Genomic DNA, 19,965 nt, shown 5'->3' with positions numbered 1-19,965 from the left:
GATACAGAACTATGACTGATGCTTTGTGCCTTCTGGAAGCAAGGCTTTTCTTTACAGCACGTACTTCATTTATCTTGGGTTTGGCTCCTCTGTAAAAGAAACAGGAATGACCTGAAAAGTAGGGGAAAAAAATCTTTCCACTCCAGCCCTCCCCCAAATCTTTTTGTGGGAAACACAACTGTGTTTTGAATGCTAAAATTCACAGAGATTTAAAAATACTTATCTTCAAGGAATGTTGTCATGGAAACCCTTATCTTTTCTCCTTCTCCACCCTACATATGTGAGGAACATTTACTCTTTTTTTTTTTTTTTTTCTGCATGTGGTAGTTCCTCTTCCCCGTCTGCTACTGCCAAAAACCTGGCATTGAATCCTAAGAGATGTCACACAGGCCTTTTGTTTAGTTTAAAAGCGACTGGTAAAAAACAGTCCTGAGCTCAACTAGAGAGAGATGCCAAGATAGGTACATCTCAGGCTCCAGAGAAAAATGCCTGGAATATTTTCCAGCAATTCCTGCTTTGGACAAGTGGAAAGAAGCAGCAAGAACTGCCATGGCAATTACAACAGTTCTATTTCCTGGTGGCATAACCCACGAGTGATGAAGATTTTTCCTTCTCATTAGAAGCCTTTTTTCCCATTCCCTGTCACTCTTAATAAAAGGTGTAGGGAAGTAGCCTGAGGTCCTGCATGCTCAAAATGCTTTCAGGAAGGTACTACTCTACCCCATTCCTTTTGCCCCAAAGCTACAAGAGGATCCAAGCACAGACTGGAAGCCAACAAACTGCAGATTTCACTTTGCTCATCAGGATACATCTGTATCCAAGGGTCAATGTCAGGGAACCCCTTCTGTAGCACTAACAGAAGCCTTGGGAAGGTCATATATGGCCCTCCTGGGGGGTGAGACTACAGATATCTCCTGCTGTCAGTAAGAAAGTGTGCACAGTACCTGGGACAGACAGAGTGAGAAGGCAATGCTACTTACCTGTGAGTTAAGCAGTACGAAAGTGTTCATGAACAAACTATGCAGATGAGATAGATATATTGTTTTCCCAAGTGGGGTTGCCAGCAGCCCCAAGCTGACATAACTGCCCAGCTAATGGGGGAGCTGGCACAAGAGCTGCCCAAGGTATTTTAAAATCAGCAAACATCCACTCTGCCCAACAACCAATGTTTACTTTTGCAGCAAGCATGACAGAAGTTGCCAAGATCATCTTTTCCATTTAATAATGGAAAATAAAATATGCAACCCTCAGCTCTGTGCTGCATGCCACAGCCTTTACCACCAAATCCTTAAACTGCAGGAACAGGAGAAGGATATTAGTAATTTGCAATAATGGCTCTATATGCAGCCCAGGTTAATTGAAATCTAGAGGCAACACCATTTCTGGATATTTGGGAGGAAGTGGGAGGCTAGCTCAGTAAGCTCTTTGCTCTGCTCAAAGTTATATTAACAACTGTCTCACCAGTTGCCACCAGTACAAGAGTGCCAGCCAGAAACAGACATGACAATCAATTAGCAATGACCTGGCTGCTCCTGGCACCTGTACTGGCTGCCTGCTTCTGAGAGCAGCAGGTTGCATAGCCACAGAGATATATTTAGCCTCCTACCTTTCATGAGTTTGTAGCTCTCTGTAAAAGCTTGTTCTACAGTAAGAGTCCAAGGAATGAAATGACAGCTTTTCAGTATGCTTTTCAAAGCTATCCTGTGGAATTTGTGAAGCAGCTTTCTGGTGTAAAGCAGGAATATGAAGCACAAAAAGCAATAATTCCCTATATTATAGAAGCAACCTCCCACTCTTGGCTTTGTTCCTAGACTAAGGCATTTTCTTGCACAGGTTGCAAAGCTTGCCCACATCCACGTGTTACAGCCAGAAGGCATCTCTGGGCCTTAGAGGTGTCATTAGTGTGTGGGTCTGAGCAGCTGGACTGACAAAACCCTGTTCCCTATTGACTGGACTCCTGAGATTGGATATCTATCTGGTAAAATGCAGGCGCTGACTCGGGCTTTTCCCCAGGCTGGCACCTAACAATGCTTTGGCTTTGCCTGCAATCTTGTGAAATGCCTAGCATGGACTCCCTACGCCCACTCATCTTTATTTTCACAAAAATTTGCAGGAAAATAAGTGTTGAGATTTCAAACCCCGATCCCTGTCAAATGCATCTGATTTGGCTCAAGGGCTCAGAAGTTACTTCTTGTGAGAAGAGAAAGGGGAAAATAGCCAAAATAAGGGGGGAGAGGGCTGCACTCTACAAACGTCTTCCTTAGGAAACCAGGCCAAACGAGAACCAGCTGACCATGTATATTAGACAAGGGGTGAGGGGAAAAATGGGACAAAACTGGTATTTCAAGCTTCCAATCAAAATAGATTAAGACTTCACGAGAAAGCTCTGCTCCATGAACATTCCCATACAAAAAAGGGGATTTGCTGCAGCAGAAAAGGATTCGCAGCTGGGTTGATGAGCATTGCACTAAATCTTGGTAGTCAGGTTGTTTGAAATGATGGACACACACAGAGTGAGGAATGGAAACTTACAGGCTTCAGCAAACAATGTGGCTGTGACCTCAGTGTCACTCTGAGCAGTGTGTAACAAATGCTTGAGAGCGCCTTACCCCCCTCCTTTCCCTCCAGGATCAACACATTTCCTTAAATGATGAGTCAGGATGGGTTTTTGACAGCAGTTTTGAGCAAACAAAAACCTAATCATTGGCTTTCTCCAGCACTTGTGCCACATTCTTCTCATGTATCAGTCACAGACTCCTGTAGCCTGCTTGGTTACTGGCCGAGACTGGGAGTCTTACGGGATGCGATACCTGTGCTGATGGAACATTCATAACAAATTATATGGAATTACTCCCATTGTTTATTCCTAGGGAAAAGCTGTTGCAAGGCAGCTGGCCCATACAGCTTCAGCAAGGCAGAGAAACACTGTAACATAAGTCTAGACAATTACACTTGGGAAGCTTTTCTGGTGCCTGAAAGCTTCACTCCCTATGACACAAAAAAGCAGATCTTTGCCACTCAATTATATTACAGTCAGCTATTCCTTGTCCAGTTCCTACCAGGCACAGTGCTATCCTACCATTTTTTCCCAAGAAGGCAATAACTTAGCCTCCATTTTGCCTCCTCTGCACACCAGGGATGCTTTAAAGTAAAATCCTTTACCACACTGATCTCTCCAGAAGGTTTAGGAAACATCTGCAACCCTCAAGAAAAAGCAGGCCTTTCTGCATAAGCAGTGAAGCAGAGCCTAACATGAATTGCCATCTGGGGACATGACCAACCTTCAGTTAAACAGAGGTCAGATTAGCAAGAGCTTTCTTGCAGTTCATTGTAAAAATCAATGCAAGAGAGGCAGCAAGCTGAACTGCACAACCCTCCTTTTTCTGCCCAGCAGACAAAAAACAGGAGAACAGCATCTCTGCCTCACCTCTCCCCCAACACTAACTGCACTGGGGGGAATCTGAATCTCTACAGCTCCACTAAAAGCAGAGCTGACACATTAAACCCAAGAGCAGAATTTTCTTTGTCTGGTGCCCACAGAGGCTGGCATCAGATGTTAACCCCATAAGAGCTGGTAGGATTGCATTCAGGGCGGCACTCAACAGCAATACAAGAGCCAAAACATTTTTATATGAGCAGCAGATTTCCAGACCTGGAAGGTGCAAGTGAAAGGAACAATGCCTGCCGGAATGGGAACTGCAGCCACCAGGTATGTATCCCTACGTAAAATGTGCCCTGCCTGCAGAGGCAGTAGAAAGTAGCTCTAACGGGAGCCACACGCTCCTGGCCCGCTCAGTGGGACATCGGTACCTGTGTACAGAAGCAGCTGAGGCACACACAGCTGGAGGCTGAGCCATACCTCACCCACCACCACGCAGCTTTTACGTGGGAAGGGGGCTAGGAACTGGAGCTAACAGAAAGGTCAGGTTTATGGGGAAAAGATTATAAAGATCAGGTAAAGAGTGAACCTATGTAAGGGGGCGGGGGGCAGGAAGGGAGAAACACAACCTGAAAAGGAAGTCAGATGGCAATTACTCCAATGAGGTGACGGGGTAAGAGGTTCCTGCCTTGGCAACCATACAGTGGGGCTCTGAAAAATCATTCAGGAGCTGGCCTATGATGTCCAAAAGAGAAAGAAGGAAGCAGGGAAAAGCATGTGAACACATGGCACATGATGCTGCTCTGGCTGGCACCTGTTTCGGAGGAGGAAAAGGATTCTTTGAGAGGCTTTTAAGTTATTAAGTACAATACTAATCCAGAGCCCTATAAAATCAGCACTCTTCAGTATTTGCACGACCAGTCTCATGCTGACCCAGTGCTGAATGAATTGCAAGCATCTGTCAATTTCTGATGCTGATTAGATTAGACACTGCCCTCAGAACTGTCGGTATAGACAATCGCTTTCTCAGGGCTTTGTTCTGTGGTTTTATTCCATTTCATTATATTATTACTGATGTTTCTGTTTTCTCAGGGGCCACACCAATTTTATTCCTCTTGGTTTACTAGCATTTCTCAGTCATCTTTCTCTTGCAATCCCACAGCATAGCAAGATTACACAGCATGAGAACCGGTGGTGCAATTCCCGCCCCACTTTATTTCTCTCTCACACACACTTCCCACAAGATATATCTGCTCTTCTTGACAGTTATAGCTATAGCTCAAGGGAAGAAAAGACACTTTGAATAAAAATACCTATATATAGAGAAAGGCTTTGTCCTTGTGTCTCCAAGGTCTTATCTAGCTAGGATCCATGAAGAAGCATTCCACTGTATAAGAGAGGCTCTGGCTGCTGTTGGAAAGGGGCTGGATTAACCAGAGGTCTGGTCTTTGACTAGAGAGCACCCAACATACACCACTGCAAGGTTTTTTTGCTTTCTTTGCAATGGTTTGGTCAGAGATCCAAGAGCAAATGTAAAAAAGGCATACAGATTAAATCTACTTTAATATGACTATTAGTTGAGTTAGAAAAAGTACCCAAGAGAGGTATGTGGTTAAGAATGTGGAAGGTAAAATCTGGATGTAAAATTCCTTGGCTGAGTCAGTGTGGCACCAGCGTGATTCACCCTAAGACCCTTGCTCAGAAATTCACTGCTGGCACTTTTAGCCCCTTGTTTTGCTTGCTCTTAGCTTCTCTTAGACACCGTTATCCAGGCTTCCTCCTTTGGCGAGGTTACCAGCTCATACTTTGTCTCCATGACTTGTCCTTTCACTGGGTGGAGATGCAGTTTCCTTACCAGGACGCTCAGCAGAACTGTGGCCACCATATAGGCAAACCTGAGGGAAGAGGCAGGATAAAAGAATAAAAACCTTTCTGTGATGTAAATCTGCCACAGGCAACTGCCAGCTTGGACAGATTGTCTCAGCAGTAACAGGAAGAAGCTGAAAGCACCTTCTCTCCTGTCTGCCACTGAGACACACAAAGACCTCTTTCCCTATGCTCACCTCAACTCCGGGCACTCCTGGCTTCCTGAAAAACCCAACAAGGAGAGGTTTTTCATGGCTGATTCCTCGTTGAATCTCTCTGGGTCAAACCTTTGAACGACAAAATACACTGAGGCTTTCTGTGCAGGCACAGGGTCCTTTCCCTGGCCACACGTGCGCACACACACGAGCAAGAAACCGGCAATGAAATGCAGAATGTCACTATGCTCTCTCTAAATCATGCTGGGTAATTCCCCACAGATGTATGAATGCATCCTCTCCATCTATGTTCCCAGCTGGTCAGCTGTGTCCCAGCTTGGTCAAAATGCTGATTAACTGAGTTAGTGTGACACAGGGCTGGAACTAATATGCATTACTTCTCAGCAGTGGGTATTTAGCTTGAGTACACAGCTGAGCTGATGCTGCTACCTACCCTCTATTCCCCTCCAGGGCACACACAATCTGATTTGTCTCCCTCTCTCTCTCCCCCCATGTCCCTTCCTCTCTCACTTCCAAAAATACTTCCCTTTTCTCCTTGCCCCTCACCCTTCTCTTCAAGCAGCTGGTGTGTGTATATCTATGTATATGTGCTGGGGGAGGGAAGCTGGTGACTCATTCAAGTGAGAAAAGTGGTTTCCAGCATTAGGATGGTGGAGGCTGTGAGAAAACTATTATGCAGGGCTGGCATGAGTTAAAACAAGACTCCGATAATGAACTAACCACAGGAAGACCAATAAATTATCATTCAATTTAAAGATATATATAAAAACAAATAGGAAATTTGAGGGATGGAAGACAGTTCTCTTCCACTTTCCACTGAATATTTCTGCTTATACCTCAAGTCTTTGGCTCCCTGCCTAAACATCCAAGCTCTGCTTCTACCAAGGTGAAAAGGCATGTGGGTGCTGACCCTCAGTAAAAGCAGCATCAAACTTACATTCCCACTGAAGTAGCAAATTACAGATATCATAATAGGAAAGAAAACACAGCTGCCTAGCAAAAAAATAGAGACAGCAAACAGCCATGCACAGCGTTTTTGTACAGTAGGTAGGCAAAAGGATCACAGAGAGCTGATCGCCTATCTCCATCACAGAAATACATGTCTACCTCAGGCTAAACCCCAACCTCCTTCTCCTTGGAATAAACGCACTGGATTCATAGCAGTCTTTGCTGTCCCTCTCACGAGGCCTCAGCAAATCCCTCCTAAACACAGTGTGTCCTATCTTAGCGGGTAATCCCTGCCAAGATGCTCATAGATCAGTGCATCAATGCTGACCCTTTTGTAAGAGCTACACTTGCAGGACAGGACAAGCGCTGTTCTAAAGGCTCCATTCTTCCTCCTAAAGCTCAGCTGTCTGGTCTCTCTTTCTAGAATAACTGACCCACATTTTTTCGCAGCCTAAGTGAAGTAAGTCAGACAGACGTTAATATTTGCCACCTGGAGGCCACAGGAAGCTACAGCAATTTTTTTTCTTTACCCTCCAAAATACAGGCCTAGATCCAGTTTTGTTTTCACAGTAAGATAATGAGGTAGCATTTTCCTTCCCCCTAAAAAAACAGAACTTCAGACTGACATTTCCTCCCTTGCATCATTGTTTCATGATGACAAGCCGTGATTCCAAAGCCATTCAAATCATTGTTTCTCTCTTGCAGAAACCTTAAAGTAATTCACCAGCATTCGCTAGGGAAGCTCTGTGTGTGTGTGTGTGCATGCACGTGCACGCATGTGTGTCTGCATGCATGTGTGTGTGCAAAAAAAATTGTTACTAAACTCTAACACATACACACATGCAGACTAGAGCATGGGAGGATCATGACTTGAATTGCCCCAAATTCCCACCCACAGACAAACAAACCAAGACCTTCATAAATTGATTTTCTCACAGACCCCCTTTCATCTCCAAAATCTGCTTAAGGCAGGCCCTGCGGCCAAACAGGCTATGTTGTAAGATCTAAGGAATATTAATTTTAAAAAGGAAAGGAATTAGTGGCAATAAAAATCTTGATTCTACGTACTTGTATGGTGATGGCCACGATGAACTATCCTGCAGCATCACACCAAGAGCATAAAGTACAAGTGTCTGCAAAGAAAATTAGGAGATGTATGTCAGAGCAGAAAGAAATGCACAACTGAAAACATTTCTCGACAGCCCTGCTGGATGACAATTATTCTGTAAACTACTCGTATTTATTAGGTGGATTAAAAATCCAATATGCTGTATTCATCTACAGATTTCCATAATCCATGCCTAGATGTTAGGATTTTAACTTCTAAGGCCCATGCTGCAACTGTTGGTCGCTAGAGAGGGTCTGATCCCAATCCTCTGCTCTTGCTGGCATGTATGTATGCACTGCTTTATTCTCTGCAATGGAAGGCACTGCTCTGTGTGGGAAACACGGGGGATATGGTCAGGCCTGAAATCATGCTCTTTTATGCACAGCTGAGCCCATAAGTCCCTTCAAAAGATGATTCATCCCTGGTGGACCCAAAACCAGAAATGAATCTGCTCAGCAAGAGAACAAGAATTCCCAGAGCCTCTTCCGCAGAGGAACTGCAGGGCAAACGTTGAGCTAAACTGTACTTTCGGATGACAGAGCAGCTGCTCAGGTTCAACAGTGTCAGAAAAAATGGTCTTCCTGCCTCACCCCTCCGCGGGAAGAAGAGGAAACAGCAAATTCCCCTCCAGGAAAGGAGAGTGGCCTTGTGCTCCCAGTACTGCCCTACCTCTTTGGGGATAGTATGTTGGTCGACTCTGCCCTCCAGCTCCTGCAGCTGTGCAGCAACGGGAGTAAGCTTTGCTGTTCGCACCGTCTCACACAGCACTTGCCGACAGTATCTGCAACCAGTAAGACTTGGTTAGTTTAACCTTCCCAGAGAGAAGCTTGTCCACGTAGTTGTGGCAGCAAAGACAGCTGAGTCACCTGCTGCATTTAGGGTCACAGCTACAGATGCCCTGAAGAGAGCATATCTGGAGCCCTACAGCAGAGTCTCTCCATGCTGCAAGTCATCCTGTGGTTTGATCACTTCCAGAAAAAAGACGGGCCTTCTCCTAGCCTAGTATGGGCTCCAGCACATGAAGTCCCTGTTCCCACCACATGAGTTAATCTTCTTCTGGGGTCCCTTCCACAACACCCACCTGAGCTGCTCAATTTTCTCATGAGTAATTGGTCCCTTCCCTAGAACTTGGTCCATCTCCTTGTAGAGATTCTTCTGAACATCTTCTGAGGTTGTCAGGAAATAGACTGCCCAAGTACACACTGGGGAAGAAATCAAGACAATATTGGATCCAGATTTTTTTTTTTTTTTTAACAGACTGCTTTTAGTTTTCTTATTTCCTTTACTTGCAATATTACTTTTTGATGTATAGAAGGTTGACCTTGACCTCTGTTCACAGCAAGCTGTACTGACTCTTGTATCCAGTGGCAGGAGTAGAGGCTGAACTCATGTACAGCACGAGACCCTGCAAACTAAAATTCCCTTTCCAATGCCACAAGGAGCTTAGGGAGCTGTGCAGGAGACTTGAGCTGTTCAGCCTCACAGCTTTGGGGAAGGGATTACACAGCCCAGCAAACCTGGGGAACCAGGGTTATTAGACCAACCATGCAAATGAAAGGCTGGTTTGTCCAAAGCATCAGAAAATTCCCTTATTGAGGGGGCTTCCCCAGCACACCTCAGGTGAGTGCTCAACAGCCAATGTCTGGGGCTCCTGACAGGGAGTGATGAGAACAGTACAACTCTCTGCAGCAGGCTGGCCACCACTTGTCTCCCCTATATCTATTTTGTGAGGCACTCAAGAGATATCTTCAACAGCAGAGTGAGAAAGAAACCTTGCATAAGAAATAAGTGTGTAGGATGCAGTTTCCCTAAAGCTACAAGGGAATGTTTCTACCACTCCAAACAACCTATTCATGAGAACTATCTGGAATCCCTGAGCAGTAAAGCCCCTTAAAAAGAAGGTCTTCCTGGAGGAACAAGGAGAGGGTATTCTCTGGGGACAGTATTGTCACAGTTGCCAAATTTAATTTCCACATTCTTTAACACCCAGATGCATCTGGGAGGCTTTCTTTGGAGCTCCAGCCCCATTGGCTGAGATACGAGGCCTGATAATCTTCCTTCTATCATAAGAGATTTTACACATTTGTTTTGGGTTTTTTTTCCCCATAATCTTTACATAAATCCCAAAGTAGCTCCTTTGAAAGTCTTCCATACAGAGAACACACCTATCCTCCAGAAATCCAAAGCATCCAGTCAGATTCCAGCACTCTGCTCTAATTTCCTTCCCATGTGCCAGAACCTATTTTACAACATGATCCTTGTGGCTTACATCTTTTGGTACTTTTTCATCAAATTTAGCATCAGTTGGCTGGGGTTAGCGTGCAAGGAAAAAGCAATGGGAAGAAATTCTAAGGTTCACCAAAAGACTGGGAAGGTTGTCAAACACAGCATAGTTTAAACTCACTAGCTGTGAGGCTGTGTCGAGAGTCCGCTGTAAAATTAGCTTCCTCTACATACATCTGTAGCTCAGGAGAAACAGAATGATGAACATAATTTTTTTATTAGCCTAGAATAAGTCTCACGTCATCACACGCAGTTTTAGACAGCTGAGTGTAAGGATGGAAAGTTACCTACAATCTGTACTTACAGTTAGCAGTGATTATGCATCCTGCCAAGGAGAAAATCATTGTATCTTCCAGAATCTAGGAAATAAAATCTACTTCAGAGAATGAAGTTCATAAGACTGTAAAGATAAAAAAAGAAATGGCACATTCTCCATTCAAGTGCATGAAATCCCTTTAGTTCAGAGAGCAGGAAATACATCTAGAAGACACAGACTGAACTCTACAGAACTTCCACTGGAATGGCACATAAGTCATGCTTAATACTAACATACTTCTTTTATTAAAAATAAAAATAGCAACGAAGCAGTGGCAAGGAAAGCCACCAAAGCCTAATGCAATTAAACACTGTAGGAATGGAAAAAGAAAAAGAATAAGAAACCCTGCTTTAGTAAGGAATCTGAACATGCACAAACTTAAATTAATCAAAGACTACAGTGTAATGAGCTTGTAATAGCAAAAGTCCGTTACTGTGTAATGACATGACAGCTGCACAGACCTGCTGGTCACTCAGGCTCCCCTGCAGCAAGGTGTCTATAAAGACGTGCCTGTTGAATGATCTGCCTCGGCGCTCCTTTGTAACTTTCCTTAAGGTGGATTCCATCTCCATCAGAGCTTTGGAAGCAAAAAGAAATGTTTATTTTAAAACCTGATCATCCTGAGAGGCTGCAGAGAAGCAAATCCATCTCCCCAGGCAGATTTTCGGACCAGCTGTCCCTGCTGGGCTCAGTTAACGGAAGCAGGCTCTGTTACATAGTACTGTCAATTTGGAAGGTGGCATCTCCAATTTAGTTGAAAATGTGGGAACCAAACAAGACAGGTTGCCTATAAAAAGCCACCCTTACAGGTATAACCGAGAAATGTACTCTGTGAGCTGAGATCACGTAAGGGGAATAACAGTTAGTGTTGAACCATCAGAGAATGCGTTTAATCAGCCCCCATAAAAAACCAAACATTTGAGCCACATAACACTAGTTGCATGGCCTAACTCCTGGTGGCTGTTGTGGGAACTGGGGAAATTAGGGACCAAGATGCCATTGGCTGTCTGATTTAAATGATTAACTCAAGACTACCCAGGAAACATGGAGCAGAAGGCAGACCTGGAACTTGATTTACCGAGGCCCAACTCAGCCCCTTCGTCTTAGAACTACCCTTCTTCCCTCCTGTCCACATAGGAAGCCCAGCAACAGTTAAACACCAAGCCTCACTATCCAGACATAGAGTTTGTGAAATTATGTCCTAATGCATCATCCTACTACAACTCAGGAACAGTCCTGAACAAGAACCCATGGGAGAAGCCCATTTTAACTGGGCAGTAGTTCTCAGGTCCTGAAACCCAAAGAACAAGCAACATAAAGAAGGAAACACGGGGTTTGGAGGATTTTAAAGGAAATCCTTAGTTCTAGATACAAGCTACTTTTATTTAACATCTTATCAATCAATACTGAAAGGCTTTAACTATTAACAACAAAAAAGACAGGACAATCAAAAAATAAAATAACTTACTCTGAACCATATGAGAAATAAAAGGACTGCCAAAACAGACCTGAAAATCATGTTACCTTGTAATAGCACATCAGAGGCTATCACGTGGAAGGTATCCATCAAAGCAGCACCTCTGTACTTGTGTCTTCTAGCCTGACTGTCAGTGCATTAACCAAATGGTGCATCATAAGAAGGACCACACAGGCCAAACCAAGTGGCTCCATCTGTCTCCACCTAGCACAGTCTCCTGCCTCCAAGAAGAGGTCAAAAGTGGACACTAGGGAACAGAACAGGAAGGGAGCAAGCACAAGATACTTCCCAGGATCCTCTCTCAGAACTCCAGACTGGACAGACACTAGAACTAGACCTGGATCTAGAGTCCTAATCCTTCAAACTTCTTGCACAATGGCACACTTGTCACTCAACTCCAAAACAATGGTTTTATGCAAGAGTAAGGAGGACACACCTGGTAGCTTATGGCATGATGATCAACTCTGCAGAAAAGCCAAGATAACCGGGCAAATTAAGTGCTTCCATAGTCTAGCTAACTATAAGTATTAATCAGAGTGGGAGGAAGACTGTGATTTTGGGAAGAACCTACCATCTTCGTAGAGCTTCTTCCTAGTCAGGTTTTTGTCAAGGGACCCATCCAAAAAACCTTTCCCAATCTCCGCCCAGATCTGAAAGGACAGGGGGAAGAGCACCATCACTCACACAGGCTGAGACTGCTGGGACTCTTCTATTATTCCCTATTAAGGAAAATTAAAACACCAAATAAAATGAAGACTTGCTGTGAATATGGAACTGGTCTCCTTTTTGGAACACCATGTCCTATTCCAGATATTACATCTGTGATAGCTGAAATTGAATTGAAATGAAACAACTGTAATTACAACTGTAGGGGAAAAGACATGGGAATCTTGAACAGTAGATGGAACTGTTTCTTTCTCACCCTATGAACATCAGATCTAAAATCCCCAGATATGGACAAAGTTTGAGACCTCCTCAGATTTTCCTTTCCCCACATTGTCACAGCGCCTCCAGAAGATCTTTAAAAAGAAAAAGTTCCACTGGCATTCCCACTAGAGTTTAACTGACTTAGGTACCAAACACATCTCAACTGCCATTGGATCTGGGTTCCCAATCCCCACAGATCCTTTAGAAACACCTTAGACTAATGACAGCAGGATCAGCAGTAGGATCTTTCTGATAGTTTCAGCGTGGGACAATTGAGGCAGAGCCCTTAAGCTCTTTAGCTTAATGTTAGCTTAATGTTAAAGCCTCAGCAGTAGCTTGTACTCAACTGTACACAGACACAAGTTGTGTGGTTGGAGTGGAAAAATATAATAGGAGATTTCCTGGCTCTTCGTGACACTTACTGCATCATGGTGCCTGCGGAATCGGATAACTTCCCGGTCATCTTCAAAGCTGCTGCCCATAGCTGTCTGCGTGACAGACTTCATGGCAAAGCCCAGCATGTGCTGGCAGAGTGGCACATGTTGTGCCTCAGGGAGGGAGAGCCATTTGGCCAGCAACTCTTCTGACAGCTTGAGAGGGAAGGAACCATTAGTTGGCAGTAATATCAGCAGCCTATTTACCAAACATACCCTGGAGACATTCCCACCCAGTTCCTATGGCAGACCACACTCTCATGGCTATGGCATGAAGCTACAAACTTCCCAGGGTTTCCTTCCATTGTTAAATTAACAGTAACATTTTAGTCTCTGATCTTTTGCCTCTTCCCAAGGTTTTCCACCAACAAGGCAGCCTCTGTCACAAAAGAAACCTTAAAAGCATTAATACTAGTAGCTGGTATACTATAGGGAACTATACTGGGAATACTAGACTGGGAAAACAGATCATATTCTGGCTGCTAGACTGAGTCAACAGAACAGCTCCTCGCCTGTTTATGGTCCCAGTAGTTGGTTCCTTGCTCCTCCCTTCTGTCCTGGGAAATAAATTTAGAATCCAGATGCTCCAGTACCTTTAACTGCACCTGGTATCTTGGCATAGAAAGTTACCAAGCTCAGCCCTTCCCCCTAACCCACTGGAGCTAAGAGAAACCATACATTCACACCATGCTTAAATGGGCAGAGGCTGTTCACTGTCTCAGATGCTTATAGTTCCAGCGCTAATTTGAATGCAGCTCCTTTATTCTAGTAATCATCCTCACCAAATGTACCCCTGTGAGCCACACAGGGCTTCTCTGCAGTATAAAGTCAGCTACGTACCTTCTGGATGAGAGCAAGGTTACTTTGCAAGGACTTGGTCACACCATTTTCATACAGCTTTCTCCTTCTGTGGCTCTCTCCTGTATCCCCATTCAGGCTGGACTGGTACCTCAAGAGGGACTTTAGCATGGTCTCAAAGGGATCCACTGAAAGCAAATGAAGGAAACACCATTCAAAAGTCAGGCAGCCACACCACACAGGGATGATAAAAACAGCAATCTCTTTAATCGTGTGCTGCTGCTTCTAGGCAGTGAGCAAGGCATGGCTCCTTCCCCCAGGAACAGTCTTCTTTGGGGTATCAAGCTTCTCTTGCTCAGTTTGGGCTGGGACCTCGTAAAGTCTCTTCTCTGTAGCAGGGTACCATCCTGCGATCAGCTCCCCTGCAGAGGTTGCCTGCTGGCTCTGCCAAGTAGCTCTTTAGTAATAACACTTTGGAAGCTTGTTCCCAGCTTGCCAGATCCCATCTGGTTGTGCCATTGACTTGGTGACAACACTAAGATCCTTCCCCTTCTCCACCAGCCTGATCTGCAGCCCCCTTAGCACATTCCCTCTTGACACCTGGTGCGCCCTCCTGCCCTGACCATGGTCATGCACTCAAGACACAGCAGCTCATGAGAGACACTGCGCGCTCCTTACCTTGCTTCCCAGCCCTGGCAAACCTTATTTGACACCCTACTGCTCCTGGGTGATTTCTCTTCCATGCACCGAGTTCCCTGCTGATGAGCTCTTCCCAAACCAACGTCTACCCCTCTCAGTCAGGGATGCCTCCAGCAGAGAAGCTCTTACAGAAAACAGCACCCCACTAAGCTACAGAATAATTTCTACTTCTCATCGCCTTACTTTCCATCTTCCTTCAACACAGACACTTGCAACAGTGTACAAACTAGACAAAAACACATATCCTCCATCTTACATCTCTATGGCTCACTTCAGTTAGATTTTAAACTCTGAATTTCACCACCAGGGGCCTCAACTTAATAAATTTGCTAAAGTATATTAGATGCCAGTGCAAGACTGTGCAATAAAGCAGGGCATATGCTTTTCCCTTTCTGTAAACTTTTCTGTGGGTCTTGCAGAACTGGCAGAATCTGTAAAGAATTATTTGGAAGCAGCAAGCAGAAGGTTTTCAAAAGGGGTATTTTCACTGTTTATCATAGTGTGTTATTTGTCCCAGATGGGAGTGAAACCTCTGAGGCATCAGAAGACATCAAAGCTGGGCTAGACACATATGACCCTACCGACTGTGGATGAATCTAAGATTCCCAGCAGAGGTCAGGGCCTCATTATGCTACTGGACAAATATACAAGAGACAATTCCCACCTGCAAGGTACTAATGACACAAAAGCAGCTAACAAGGCCAGATGCATGAATATGGTAAACTTTCCTAAATGCTTTTCTCTCACTATATTTCCCTTCCAATGTTTTTAAGCTCGGCATCTCACCCTCCTTCCCACTTTGAATGACAAGGAGTATGTGCCTGTGTCTTTTGGTACAGCAGATGGTACCTGCAGCTCTCCACGTGGAGCAGGCTGTTATGTGACTCCAACCGCTGCTGCCAATTCCTCCTCCAAAGTGCTTTGCCATGGAGTGGCTGCTGCTATTCATGCCACGTTTCCCTGCTGACTGGCCCTGGCAGAGCTAGGCACAGTACTGGGGTAGCCAGAAAGACACATGGCTGGTGGTAAAGCCCACACAGCAAATCTGGCAAGCAGAGGCATTTGGAAAGGTCAGAGGATGCTTAGCACCATCATCCGCAGAAACTGCAAAGATCTCCTGGTGCATATGAAAGAAAACTCCTGGATCAGCCACAGGCTCCATTTTTTGATCCCCTGTCCCTAGTGCAGTCCTGGCACTGATACACTCACTGTTGTGAACTCAGGATTGCAGAGCCCAGGCTGCCCTTTGCTGATGGCTGGCCCTGCCTCGCCGTATTTGGGAAACGGTTATTTCTCCACAGCTATGGGAGGCGAGTGACTCCACAAGGCACAATCACCTCTTGGAGACACTGTCCTGCCAGGACTTCCATGGATTTCTTCCTTTGTCCTTGTCTTGAAAACATCTCTAGGGTTACATTTTCAGTCCTCTTAGTGAAGCATATCAAAATTTCAACTGTTCCTTCCACTTATAAGAAAATCTTCTTCCTCATTCCAAGAACCTCAGATTTCTGTCCTGGACACCACTGTAAGTAAACATGGAGAAAAGATCTACCTCTGGATAGTCGGGACAGTTGCCAAGTAGAACTGAACATCAGACATAGAAAGGACCTCTGAAGCTGCACAGTACAAATGCACACAGAACAGCAGTGAAGATGTCCTTCTGAAACAGGCCAGGACCCATAGCTCCATCTTGAGCATTCAATGTCCTTCAGGTTCACTGTCCCTAACCCAAAAGGTGGCATCAACTCATGGGAATTTTCCAAGTGGGTCTCTGAATCCACTGCTCCTGGCAATCCTGAACTAGTCCACCCTCTTCACATCCACACCCTTCGCAGGCCTGGACTGCCTCCCCAGAGCCTCTCACAGGAATCACCAGTATCAGTAGCAAAGTTTTACTTCCTTTGAATTCTCCTTGCAAATTAATCTCAACCAAGCTTTAAGAGGACATAAAAATGTACCAATTTCAAACACTGTTTAAGCATGAGGAAAAACAGTTGCCTGGCATTGGGAGCCTGTTAATAACTATGAATGCAATTAGTCCAACTTCAAGACTCCCGTGAGAGATGCACCTCTCTCTTTCTCTCTCCAAGAACCATACCTGTGACACACTCATGAGATGAGAGGAACCTTTCTATGGTACTTGGAGCCAAACCCTATACCTCAAACTTGGAAACCGACAAGCAGGTACCTATGAAGGGCAGCTCCAGCCTCAGGTACCCCAGCAAAATGAGGAGTCATCACATGGCAAGGGTTTTCAGGTGGGGCTGGAGTCAGGAGTTGGATATAACCCAGTCCACAGTGGGCTGTCTCCTGCCTCACAGCACTGTTTACACGGAAGAGATAAAGGCAAGGCCAGATGTCCAACAAAACTGCAAGCTGCCCAGAGCCAGCTGGTGGCTGAGAGCTACCACAACACCTATTGCCACTCACCAGGAAACGGTACCGGAACTGTTTTGCTGCAGCCACTCAGCTACTATGTGTTGTTTATACCCCAAAGCCCCAGCAAAAATAACCAGTGAGATTTCTCACTCTAATAAAATTGGACCACTTCTGACAAACATCAGTGCTAGAAGGAAAGCACTGATACAATGAACATCACTGCTTTTTCAGGTCTGAGTTCAGTACAGATCACAAGAACGCTCCTTAAGCCTGCTGCTGCTGCCTTTATACAGGGATTCCCCCATAGCTCTTCCTTCTGCTGGGCTGAACACTTTCCCTGGTTCCTCCTGCACAACAGGCTCCCCGCTCCAAGAGCACTGGCAGCTTTTCTTTGCGCTTGCTTTATTCAAAGTCATGCCTGAGTACACAGGTCATAGCCGTACACAGGATGCCAGATCTGGCTCACTTTAATCTTGTGCAATAGCCTAGATGCTTTCCTCTCCCTACAGAATGCATCCTCAATGCACCCTTTTCTTTTTTTTCCATGGCCACATCATCCTGCAGGCAATGAATACAGCCTGCTCCTGCTCCTCCCCTTCCTGTTTCTGCCACCTCGCCCTCAGGGGTTCCCATCTCCTTGCTCCAACACTCTGCTTCACTGTGCTGACAAGGGGTCCCAGCGTGATGCCATGAGGGCAGGCTGCTGACATATGTGGGCATATTTCACCTCCCCAACCCAGCATTTCTCCTTCCCTACACAATCCAGCCTCACTCCCTTTGTCACTTCTCATATTCCATTACCTCCAGCTTCAGTGATGACCCAAGCAGTGTCCAAGCAGATGCTGAACTGAAACCCTGACAGAAACACAGTTCTATCACTTTCTTTGTCTAGACCTGTAATTATCAAAGAAGTATGGTGTGCATTTCCTACTTATCCCCATGCTTAAAAAATATGTTTAGCCCTTGGCATAGAAGGACACCAGGCTAGTCTGTAACCACCTAGGTCACATTTCCTGTATTGAAGTCCACGCACAATATTTGTTTCTCTCCAGTATTTGGGTACTCCCAAATTCAATACATTTCTGAGAACTTGCCTGCTCAGGGTCCTGTTACCACTCCTCTGAGCTTTAAAGACAGCGACTGTCTGCTCAGTTTCCTACAAACACGCTTGAGTGCATTTGGATCTTTCAGGGTGGGTTCCCACCTTCTGGAGTGCCATTGCTGTCGACTTGCTGATCTTCGTTAACTCCCACTCCTTTCCCAGATCATCACCAAATTTGTTAAGTCTGTCATGCAACTGTAGAAGAAGCTTACCCATCATGACCCCAGCATAAAGTGATGCTGAGGCATCTGCCAGTGCCTAAAGACAGCCTACAGTATCAGGTCAGAGAAGTACAACCAGCACCTCATTCAACCTTTTAAGATAAAAACTGGAAAAACAAGAGGTTAAACCCAAATATCAACTGAGTTAACAGACTTAGAAAGCAAAACCTAAGAGACCTAAGAGTCTTACACCGTAAATTAAAATATCCTCCTAGGATTAAGAGGGTCAACTCAGCTACCAGCATCACTGACCACTTTCAAGTCTAGAAGATCACTAGAGGCTTTCAGCACAAAATTCTACATGCCAAAGAAAACAAAAGTTAGTAACTTATTTGAATAATACTTTAAAAACCTCCACACTAAACCACACATGGGAGCTATTACAAACTAGTACAGCTCTTTCCAGGCTTAATTTAGTGTATTTCCCTCCCTTAAATTGTATTTCAAGCTGCTTTTAAAATCAATGTGAAGTTGTTACAGGATCCTCACCTTGCTGTTTCAAATTACTAATAAGCACAATGCTTTCCATAAACACGTGCCTGTAGGGAGATGGTAAAAGACACAAGCACACTAATTTCTTGATGGTCACTGGACAGGAGCAACTCTTGGTCATTGATGTTCAAGTCCAATATGTAGGACAAAGGACATACCTGAACCACCGTGTCAGCTGCAGACTAAGTCTCATTTTTTTTCTACTTACAATGAAACCCCACTTTCTTTTGACACAGGATGCCCAACAAAGCCAAAAGGAATAAACGGACTCAAAGACAAAGCAAAGGACACTTACACAACCGGTTGGGGTTAACATGTTGTTTCAGGAGATCAATTGAGCCAAGGCTGACAACAAGACGCCTTCCAAACCAGAAAGAGACCAGTGGGCCATATTTCTCATGAAGATTCACCAGGAACTCATGCAGACTGCTGCTGGCAATGATATCTGGTAGGTTGCCGTCCCTGAGAAACACAATGAGGATACTTTCTCATGAACAGCATCCACTGGCAAGGCAGAACTTGATTGATGTGAAGATGGAAAGCACTTACTTTTCATCAGTTGGAGCCAGCCCAGGAATACCTGACGCTTGCCTAGATGCCTAGAGAGTAAAAGGAAATGCATCAAACTCCTTAAACCTAGATTTTCTACAATCCTCACAGCTTTCCAGCACAGAGAGATGGATTTTCCACATCAATACTGCTGTACAACTACTTACAAACATTAAACAAAAGCTAGATAAGCTGTATCTTTAGGCCCCAAACCCGCTAGGGCTTATGAAGCCAATCGACTGCGTGTGCCCAGGGGCCAAACCAGGGTGATTCACCGGGCCAGATGAAAGATCCCTGCACAGAGACCTACGGGGTGGGGTTTGCAGCACGGATCTTACACGCAGGGTTTGCCCAGGAGATGCGCACCCGCGGTGAGCTGGCAAAGCCTCCCTGAGGGGAGCTCCCCGGGGCAGGCCGAGACCGAGGTGTACCCACCCCCCCGGGCTCGGGAGGGGGCCACCACCTCCAGGGGCCGCCCCCCGCCCGCCAGGACCCCAACCCCGGGGACATCCACCCGGGACACCCCAGCAGGGGGACGTGGGAAGGGGCCGGGGTCGCCCGGGGCTCGGTGGCGGCTGGGCCCCGGGGCCGCCCGCTCCCTGCCCGCCTGCACCGGGGGCCGGGCCGTGAGCCCCCCCCTCTGCCCCGCCACCGGCGGCATTACCGGGTAGAGGTAGAGCACGGCGCCCACCAGGATGAGCAGGAAAGTAACGGCAAAGATGGCGAAGTCCAGCATGGCCGGGCCGGGGCGGCGGGAGCGGCGGCGGCAGCTGGGCCCCACCCCGCGGGCCGCCGGCGGGGCAGGAAGGGG

General features: G+C 45.7%; 1 protein-coding gene across 1 annotated transcript; it reads right to left on the bottom strand.

Annotated features, from left to right (window-relative positions):
* Window positions 1–297: 297 nt before the first annotated feature.
* On the bottom strand, window positions 298–19,944 carry LOC106895141 (cytochrome P450 20A1). Its single transcript, XM_014954286.1, has 13 exons — window positions 19,819–19,944; window positions 19,155–19,204; window positions 18,901–19,067; window positions 13,755–13,900; window positions 12,903–13,070; window positions 12,125–12,203; window positions 10,538–10,653; window positions 10,065–10,119; window positions 8,559–8,679; window positions 8,147–8,258; window positions 7,438–7,502; window positions 5,443–5,532; window positions 298–5,274 (listed from the first exon to the last, which is right to left on the bottom strand). The coding sequence occupies exons 1-13, from the start codon at window positions 19,888–19,890 to the stop codon at window positions 5,124–5,126; spliced, it is 1,392 nt and encodes a 463-aa protein (XP_014809772.1). The 5' UTR covers window positions 19,891–19,944; the 3' UTR covers window positions 298–5,123.
* Window positions 19,945–19,965: the final 21 nt, after the last annotated feature.

Source organism: Calidris pugnax, unplaced genomic scaffold (assembly GCF_001431845.1).
Source record: "Calidris pugnax isolate Ruff unplaced genomic scaffold, ASM143184v1 scaffold103, whole genome shotgun sequence".
In the NCBI taxonomy this organism is placed as follows: Eukaryota; Metazoa; Chordata; class Aves; order Charadriiformes; family Scolopacidae; genus Calidris; species Calidris pugnax.
Note: the sequence above shows the minus strand (reverse complement) of the source record. Positions and strands in the feature narration are given on the sequence as shown.